This window comes from Scylla paramamosain, chromosome 33 (assembly GCF_035594125.1).
Source record: "Scylla paramamosain isolate STU-SP2022 chromosome 33, ASM3559412v1, whole genome shotgun sequence".
Lineage (NCBI taxonomy): Eukaryota > Metazoa > Arthropoda > Malacostraca > Decapoda > Portunidae > Scylla > Scylla paramamosain.
In genome coordinates, this window is record NC_087183.1 from 11894868 (window position 1) to 11904867 (window position 10000).

The 10000-nt window shown below is 41.1% G+C and overlaps 1 protein-coding gene across 4 annotated transcripts in view; it reads left to right on the forward strand.

Moving 5' to 3' along the window:
- Positions 1-9374, forward strand: part of LOC135089705 (uncharacterized) — a 256573-nt gene extending 247199 nt beyond the window's left edge. For 2 of the 4 annotated variants that reach the window (XM_063985637.1, XM_063985636.1), the window contains 2 exons: positions 565-709; positions 8610-9374. In XM_063985637.1, the coding sequence (XP_063841707.1) occupies positions 565-709; positions 8610-8614 (150 nt within the window). In that variant the 3' untranslated portion in view covers positions 8615-9374. The remainder of the gene's footprint in view (positions 1-564; positions 710-8609) is intronic. The other 2 variants (XM_063985639.1, XM_063985638.1) reach the window with 1 other exon arrangement.
- The last annotated feature ends 626 nt before the right edge of the window (positions 9375-10000 follow it).

Below are 10000 nucleotides of genomic sequence, written 5' to 3' on the forward strand. Positions count from 1 at the left end.
CTCGTCCTCTACACGTTCCTTTCATCCGGTGAAGGAGAGATGGGTGAATGGAATGGTGAACTGACTCGTCCTCACTTGACCTGGCTTAACCTCCTGCTGGTATTGATGGTTATTTGTTGTTATTTTTGCTTCTTTTTGTTAGGTATGAGATTTGGTTATGTCTGTTTTTTCATTCAGGTTTTTTTTTTTTTTTTTTGGCATTTCGGTGGGAGATGTTTTGTACCATTGAACATGCTGAAAGTTTCTCTCTCTCTCTCTCTCTCTCTCTCTCTCTCTCTCTCTCTCTCTCTCTCTCTCTCTCTCTCTCTCTCTCTCTCTCTCTCTCTCTCTCTCTCTCTCTCTCTCTCTCTCGAAAAACTCATATGCTACTCTAATATTTCATCCTGTACATTTGTCCAAAATTTGTCCTCTCCACTCCAAACACACACACACACACACACACACACACACACACACACACACACACACACACACACACACATAAGAAAAAAAAAAGTAGGGGGTTAAGCCGGATTGGCCTCTTTTATTCTATCTTATAAGACCTAACCCTTTCCCTTCCCTTAGGACAACCACCCGTTCCCGATTCCCTTTACCTTCTTTCGAACCCCGGTCCACCCTCCCCCAGGCAAGGAATCTCCTAAAGCGCCATTGTGCCAGCAGTTTATCCCTCGGTCTTTGAAGTCTGCTGCTGCCTCACCTCTTCCTGCAGGTAATTGCCTCAAGAAGCAGATGATTTATTTCCACCTGTCGATAATTCTCTTGTCCTCCTCCGTTTTCTTTGTTGCGATGCTCGGTGGTGATGGTGGTTGTGGTAAGTGTGGATGGTTATTGTGGTATTGTGCTTGATTCGTAACCATGCGTTCCTGGGTTCGAATCCTCAGGTTATGTTGGGTGGTTTTTGTGGATGTTTTCTATCGTGTGGCTTGGTCTGGTTGTAGGTGATGTGATGGTACTGGTTGTGTTGTTGTGGTGTGGTTGGTGTTGTTGGTGCTACTGTTACGTGACGTTTGTGGTGGTTTTGGTTGTGTTAGTGTATGGTGGTTGCTGGCTGTTGTGGTGGTGGTGACAGTAGTGGTAATGTTTGTGGTGGTTATGGTGTGCGATTACTAGTGACCTGGGGTGGTGGTAATAGTAGTAGTTTTAGTGGTGGTGATAGTGGTAATGGTTATAAAGGTATTTGATCTATGGTGGTGGTAGTAGTAGTGGTAGTATTCGTGGTTGTGACGGTCTACGATCACAAATTAAAACTGCATTGTGGGTGAATGGAGATAATAATAGCTGTAGTGTTTGTGGTGGTGTTGATATGGTGACTGGTAACTAACGGTGACACGTGCTAATAATAGTGCCGGACTGGTGGTGCCTGTAGCGTTAATAAGGATCTAAGGGAAAATTACCATATTTTCCATCGCAGTAACGTCCTTCCCTTCCTCACTTCCTCACAACATCAGAGCGAAAGGGGTGAAAAAGGAGGAGAAATAAGGATGAAAGAGGCTTATTTTCACGTTTCTTCTACGATTAATCCTGTTTTTTCTTTTCTTTTTTTTTTACTCTCAGCCTCTCATATTGCAGCGAGGGAAGGATATATAGACGAGAGGAAGAAAAAAAAAAGATAGTAGATGGTTTTGTTCGCTTTGCCTTTTGTCTTCACTATCTTTCATTCTTTGTCCTTTATCGTTCTAATGTTACGGTCTCTCCTGTTGGTTCGACAAGGGATGAGAAGAGTGTAAAAATAAAAGATGGAGGAATTACATTGATTTTACCTCACGTACTTTTTTCCTTTAACGTTATGCTTTTGTCTTGTACTCTCCTGTTATTGTATTATTATATATCCTAGATTAGATAGACTTTCTTTTACGAATGGCAAATTGAGTGGGTTTCTCTCTCTCTCTCTCTCTCTCTCTCTCTCTCTCTCTCTCTCTCTCTCTCTCTCTCTCTCTCTCTCTCTCTCTCTCTCTCTCTCTCTCTCTCACGTCCTTAACTTATCTCCTTGAATTAAAAGAAAAGAAATATCAACCACAGCCTCTTGAGAGACAAAAGGTTTGGTATTTATCCTTCATTTCTCCTTATCTGTGTTATTTTCAGTCATTATAAGAAGGTGAGAGCGTTGGTAATGATGGTAAGGGACAACACGTATGCTTTTCATTTATATTTTATACTCGTTTGTGCTATTTTACATCATTATCAGCAAGTGAAGGGACGGCGGTGATGGCGGCGGTCGTGGTGGTGGTGGTGGGAGAGAGGAGTAATGGGTCGTAGTAAGCAGGGCAGCGTGAGCCTAATTAGCGTCATAGGAATTACATTTATTCACAGTGGTTGGTGGATGAGTGCTTTGTGGCGTGGCGGCGGATGAAAAGTGTTTAGTTCGCCGCTCTAATGAGGTCTGTCTGTCTGCCTTCCGGAAAGCCGCACCAGAAGTTCTGTTCCTAATTTGTCCTGCGAAACGCGATTGGAACTGAGATAAATAAGCATAAAAAGGCAGTGAAATTAAGCCATCCACTTGTTTAGCCTGTTTAGTACTACAGATAATCTCGAAACTTCACGAAATTTCCCAGTCAGTTAGTCACAGTTCAGTAAATAAAATAAAATCGTGTTGAATGAGTGACCAAATGATTTTTGTTTGATAACGAAAAGTATCATTTGTAATTTAGCCTTTGATCGCTATTTGGTACATCTTTCTTGAATTATCAATCATTCTGGGACATCTTTACTTGTTCTGTAGCCACCTTCAGTCTTTGAACTGAGTAGAAATTGCAAAATCTATTTTTTTAGTCCCCTTCTTTCTTGTAGATGCTTTTAAAGATTTCGTGCGTTACTTCTGGTGCTGTTAATTGTTTCGTATCACAGTGAAAGGGTTAACTTGAATTCAACTGAGAAAAAAAAAAATAAATAAATAAAAATCAGTCAATGACCAAGTTATCCATTTGCTTGAAGTAACTCAGTGCAATGAACAGCTTCCAAACTTCACCAAATCCCGCTATCATTTAGTCACGAAAGAACAATTAAGATACAATAGTGACGGATGAGTGGATTTCTTGATAACGATAAGCTTCATCCTTAACTTTATCAGATCCTCTAACGACATTTAAAATACAACGAAAACGACGCCGTGGTGCTGAAATGACGAAACAGTATTGAGGAACTAGAGGGGTATCATGGAAAGAGGCCACTCCCGCAATTTGAATAGTGTGAAAAGAAAAAAAAAGGGAAATAATTGCAACATACCTGGTAAATGATTCAATTGTTGTAAGAAAAAAAAAAGAAAGAGAAAATAAACAGAAACGTATGCATTGAAATTTGCTCTTGTACAGTTTTAATACAGAGAGAGAGAGAGAGAGAGAGAGAGAGAGAGAGAGAGAGAGAGAGAGAGAGAGAGAGAGATTCATCCATGCATATTGAACAATGAGAATCAATTATAAAAAAAAAGAAAATTGAAGAGATCAGCCGCTTTACTTAAATCCTGAAAAATAGTTCACACACACACACACACACACACACACACACACACACACACACACACACACACACACACACACACACACACACACGACAAATTACTCCCCTCCCACTCCTCCTCCACCCTCCCCTCCTCCCGTCTGCTCCCTCTCCTTTATGTGTTTAATGAAATAGTGCCATTGTGTTGTGTATATTCTCTCTCTCTCTCTCTCTCTCTCTCTCTCTCTCTCTCTCTCTCTCTCTCTCTCTCTCTCTCTCTCTCTCTCTCTCTCTCTCTCTCTCTCTGTCTCTCTCTCTCTGTCTCTCTGTCTCTCTCTCTCTCTCTCTCTCTCTCTCTCTCTCTCTCTCTCTCTCTCTCTCTGTCTCTCTGTCTCTCTGTCTCTCTCTCTCTCTCTCTCTCTCTCTCTCTCTCTCTCTCTCTCTCTCTCTCTCATTTTCTCTTCATCACATTGGGTTTATTCTCCTTTTTTCTCAGTTTTCGTGTTTGCATATCGTCGTTTTCTTTCATAATATTGTCCTTTTTCCCTTTTGTCACGTTTAGAAAGCGGAAATGCAATATTGTTTTTTTATCATTTTATACAAGTGCATATATATATATATATATATATATATATATATATATATATATATATATATATATATATATATATATATATATATATATATATATATACTCGTATATGCAAATTTTCTCTCCAGGTACGTGTATCGATCCTCCGCACCTGTCCTCTTATCTGTCCTCTTACCTGCCTTCTACTTGTCTGTCTATCTGTCTGCTTTTTACCCTGTACACGAGAAAGATCGTTTGCAGAAATCTGTCGAAACACAAACTACTTATTTATTTATTTATTTATTTTATTTATTTATTATTTTTTTTTTTGCACTCTTTTATACGTCTTTTATTTTTTCCCTTTTTCTTCTGATACACTTCAGCTGAATTCCTCTCTTGTTTTTTCCCTCTCACACAATGCTTCGTTGGTTTCTTCTCTTACCATGTATAGTCCTTATTTCTTACTTCTTCCCTCTAATTCATACTTGTTTTTTCCCCTCACACAATGTTTCGTTGGTTTTCTCTCTTACCACGTACAGTCCTTATTTCTTACTTCTTCCCTCTGTTCCATACTCTATGTTCCTTATTTTCTTCCAGCATACAGCTTTTTCCATGCCTTCTTCCCTCCTTTCCTATTTCTTTCACATCACTATTTTTTTTATTATATATATTCTTGATTTCACTCCACTTTTCCATACTTTTCCATGCTGTTTTTTTTTATACCTTTCTTCCTTTCCCTCCTTTCTTACTTCCTTTTATTTTTTTCTTTCGCGGTGCTCTGTATGTCTTTTCACTTGCTATACCTACTCTTTGTATCATACTTCTCTCTATTCCACAAGTCATATTCTCTATTTTTTCCTGAGACTCACAATTCTCCCTCTCTTTCCTTTCTTTTCTTGCACAATGCTCTCCGTCTCTTTTCCTTCTACTAAACCTCCACTTTAATTTATACCTCTTCTTTTATTCCATACAAAATTTTCTTTATTTTTTTGTCTGCACACCGTTCTTCTTATTCCTCCTTCCTTCTTTTTTTTTTTTCTTGCACACTGCTGTCTATTGCTTTTGCTTCATATCCTTCTTCCTTACTCCATACCTAATATTATCTACCTATAGCACACAATTTTTTTTCTCATTCCTTTCCTTTATTACTCTCTCACAATACTACACCATCTTTCCCCTCCTACTAAAACTAACCTTTACTTTATAACATTTCTTTTTCATTCCATACCCTACACAGTTTTCTATACCACCTTACCCTTCTCCCTTCTTCCTTCCTTCTTTCCTTCCTTTCACGAATCTCTCCTGTGCCCCTCTTCCTTTCTTTCCCTTTCGTTCCCGCCCTTCCGTTTCCCCACCACTTTTGCTGCCTCTTTCCTCTCTCTCTCTCTCTCCCTCTCTCTCTCTCCGTGAAGTTTTGTGAGGCGGGACACAGTTTAGGAGGGCGCATACTGGGTCTGGCTCGGTCCATGTTAGGGTCTGAGTTGGGAGGCTGAGGTAACACTAAATATGGTACGTTTCTCTTCCCATGACCTGCACGTTTCCTTTGCCGTGATCTTAATGGAATTTGGTCACGGGGAGAGAGAGAGACAAAGAAAGAGAGAGAGGGAGAGAGAGGGAGAGATACAGGATAGGGTGAGGGGGAGTGGGTGTGAGATAGTGGGGAGTGGAAAAGAAGTGTGAGATTCAAAGAGGGGTAAGAGGGAAAATGGGAAGAGTAAGAAAGTGGAAATAAAAAAGAGAGAGAGAAGTAAGCAGGTAAGTTTGAGGAAGTGAGAGAAAGAAAGGAAGTAATGAGAGAGAGAGAGAGAGAGAGAGAGAGAGAGAGAGAGAGAGAGAGAGAGAGAGAGAGAGAGAGAGAGAGAGAGAGAGAGAGAATGCGAAAATGGAGAAAATACAGAAAGGGGGAATAATAGGGAGAGGAAGTAAGGATTAGCGTGACGGAGCGAAAGTGGAATAGGGAAACGGATGAAGACAGGAAGCGAAAAAAAAAAAAAGATTCATTTATTTCGTAATTGTTTCGTTTGCATCTGATGGACGGATTTATTATTGCTTTGGACAAGTCTCTCTCTCTCTCTCTCTCTCTCTCTCTCTCTCTCTCTCTCTCTCTCTCTCTCTCTCTCTCTCTCTCTCTCTCTGGTTGAAGTTCCTCTGTTCTCCCTTTTCACCCTCACTTCCTTTTTCCTTCCCTCCCTTTCTCTTTTTCTCCCTCAGCTCCCTCCCTCACGCTCTCTTCACCTCCCCCTCACTCGCCCCTTCACCTTACCCATCATCATTACTGTTCTATCACTCCCCCCGACATATTGTTTTCCTCTGCAATTATTCTTTTTGCAAATCCTCCCGACAAAGGAGAGAGGGAGAGGGAGAGAAGGCCCCCGTTATTGCTACAATATATTTACTACGTGGTTTCTTTCTTTCTTTCTCAAACTCTCTGTTCTCTCTGCTGCTTTGTTTCTCTATCTGTTCTCTATGCTCTCTCTCTCTCTCTCTCTCTCTCTCTCTCTCTCTCTCTCTCTCTCTCTCTCTCTCTCTCTCTCTCTCTCTCTCTCTCTCTCTCTCTCTCTCTCTAAACCTTAAGAATTCAAGCCAGCACAATGCAGTTCTGAACAAACCTAATACAACTCACATCTGTATTAATATATTCTACCAATATTAGGCCTTTCTTTTGAAAGAAAGGCCTAATATTGGAATTCCTGCAGGATTTTCAAAGCCGGAGAGACTCGCACACCTTTGCTGCGAGTGTAGGAGTGTGCTGTGGAGAGTGTAAGTGTGGTGTGAATGTTGTCTTGAATCTTAAGGTCCAGCTGTGTTTCCAGGTTGGTGGGGAGAAACCTTTAGCTTTATTATCCTGCATTTTCCTCTGATTAGATAGTGCTGTGAATGTTGTCTTTGATGTGAAGGTCGTGCTGTGATTTTATGTTGGTGGTGTGGAGCTTTCGACTTAAGTATCCTGCGCCCCTTGCTTTGTATTAGATCAAATTAGTATAAGCTATCACAAACTGCCTGGTACATCTCTTATTTCAGTTTTAAACAGACCACGATGACAGGTGGTGATAGGTACTAGGCATGTTTTATACAGGAACTGCCAGGTGTAGGCCTAATGACTTCTTGCAACTACCCTTCTTTTCTTATGTTTTCTTTTGTTGTTGGTGTAGCTTTCAAAAACAGCCAGAAACCACTCATACTTTTGATTAGTGTTCTTTGTCTTAAAAAATCACACAATTCTTGCTTTAGCTCCTCACAAACAGGTAAGAACTAACAGGTGTGCAGCCATTTGTTCCCGTGTTCCTTTGTATTACGTTGCGTTACACTGCAAAGGTGTAACTAATGCTTTCCGAAGGTTAAATCTATACCACAGGTGTGACAGGTAACGTGGCGGTGCCTAATTATAAGCCAGTTTTTAGCGTGACTATGAGATATGACGCGAATTCACTTTGTTCTCTCACTTTATTCCCCCTTTTTTTTTTCCTCCGGGGGCAGTACTCCCTTCCCTCCCTTCCCTGCTAATCCTCTCCACACCCCTTTCCCGCCCCTTCCCCTTCCTCTTCCCGTTCCCTCCCCCTCCTCTTCCCATCCCTTTTTAGTTGGCGTAATGGGGCGCAGTGTTGCATTTTTGCCAGGCCATAATGCCAAGCCTCGCCACGCTACGCTGTAAAGTTTGTGGTGAGTGTTTTCCCTTCGTTTTAGTCGCTCTTAATTAGGGAGATATTTTCGTCATGGTCTGTGTTTTGTGCGAAAGGGGGACTAGACACAAAGTAAGAGAGAGGGAGAGCAAAAAGAGAGAGAGAGGGAAAGAAGCAACATGTAGTAGTGAGCTCTCGTGTGTGTGTGTGTGTGTGTGTGTGTGTGTGTGTGTGTGTGCGTAGCCAGGCGTGTTAGAGCAATTGGAGGGTGTGTTGTGTTCTCAATATTTTCCTGTGTCCCTGAGCTGCCGCTGGAAACAAGAGAAAATCCAGTTAGTGAGACTACTGGAATCCCCCCCTCCCTTCCTTCTTCCTCCCTCCCCTTCCCTCCCCCTCCCCTTCCCCTATCCCCTTATCCTGTTTGGCTGTGTGTGTGTGTGTGTGTGTGTGTGTGTGTGTGTGTGTGTGTGTGTGCGCCTTTCCTTCTAATGTATGTATGCGTATTTTGTTGCTTTTTTCCTTTGAAATAAGTACAGATTAATGTTTTATTTGTCAATCATTATCATTTTCATCATCATAATGTACTTTTACACTTTCAAATCAGTGTAAGGAAACTTTTTTTTCCACTTTTATCATCATCGTCATCATCATGCGCCTTTACACCTTGAAATCATAATAAATAACCGTTTTTCACGACTATCCCCATCATCATTATCATCATCATCATTAACACCTGGTCCCTTTAACTCCCAGATCTCCGCACCTTGCCCTTGTTTCCTTTCCTTCCCTCCTGTGCTTCCCTGTTCTCACGCCCCTGCCCTCATTAGCTCATCCGTTATAGGGTTATCTTCGACCTCAGTCACAGAGGTAACGATGACCTCCTATAATTGGTCGGTGATGTCATTAAAGTAATTATCTCACAGTCTATGAATCGAGGAAGAGGAGGCGATTATCATATCTCACCTAGCTAATTACTTCGTTTGCAGGTTGAAGGTGTTATTGTGCAGACCGGTGTGCTGGACTGTCTGGAAAGCGTGACGTTGTGAGGGTGTAGCTGTGCAAGTAGTAGTAGTAGTAGTAGTAGTAGTAGTAGTAGTAAGATGTTTTAAATACCGTGTGGTGATAATGATTGTGAGTGTGCTATGCGTTGCAGTGCAGTGTGATAAGATAAAGATGTTTTCATGTCAGAGTGATGATAGTGATGATGAGGGTCTGGTAAGAGACTGGTGTTCTAATAATAATGATGACAGTGATGGTGAAGGTGTGGTGGGATTAAGTGTACTAAACTAAGGATGTTTTTGATGATAATGTGATGATAATGGTGGTGAAGATGTGGTGAGTGTGATGTTACTGGTGGTGAGGATGTGTTGGAATAAGGATGTTTTAATTATAATGTGATGAAATGATGATAAGAGTGAGGTGAGATAATGCTTTGCTGATAGCGGTGATGAGGGTGTGGTGTGCTACTGTGGTGTGTGGGGGATGGGAGGGGGAAGGTGAGGGAGTACAGGTGGGATGAGGAAGCAGAACGCAGGAAAACTCACTCCAAAAACCAGCACATTTTTACTCATTTGTGTAAAGGAAGACATGAAAGCGAGAGTTAATTGCCGGTAATTGTAAGTTTTTATCAATTAGTCAAACACGTGCAGTTTTTATAATATGTTTTTCCCAACAGTTTTATATGTGTACGTATATTTTTGTCTCTCAGTCGTCCAAAAGATGGTTGTTAATAAAAATGGTTTGTAAAGGTCCGTATTGTTTGGCTCTCTGTTCTTTTGTATCATACGTATAAAACACACACACACACACACACACACACACACACACACACACACACACACGCACTGCAACAAAGCACACACCATTACCTCCACGTATATCAAATCATCTCTTCCAAACACAGAAATAAAAGGAAGAAAACCAATCATTTCAAGCTCCAGGCTCCGCGACACATCTTCACTCCGGCACTCAAATATTACACAGGAAAGACAGCCCTAATGGAACAGAGAAAATCAGAGAAGCGAATCAGGAGAAGAATGACGGACAGATAAAGAGGAAACAAAAGTCACTCAGAACTTATATATTTTTCCAGTCTCATTGTCCCCTCAAAAATAGAAAGGAATTTGTAAGTCATACAGAAATCAGAGTGACTTACAAAATATGGAGACTTCACTGGAAATTCAAAAAGTAAGGGGAAGAAATCAATGACGAATAAACTGAGGCAAATATTCCAGACGCAAAAATACTGATGATTAGCTAATATTTACTGAGAGAGAGAGAGAGAGAGAGAGAGAGAGAGAGAGAGAGAGAGAGAGAGAGAGAGAGAGAGAGAGAGAGAGAGAGAGAGAGAGGAGGAGGGATGGGTTGGCGACACGAG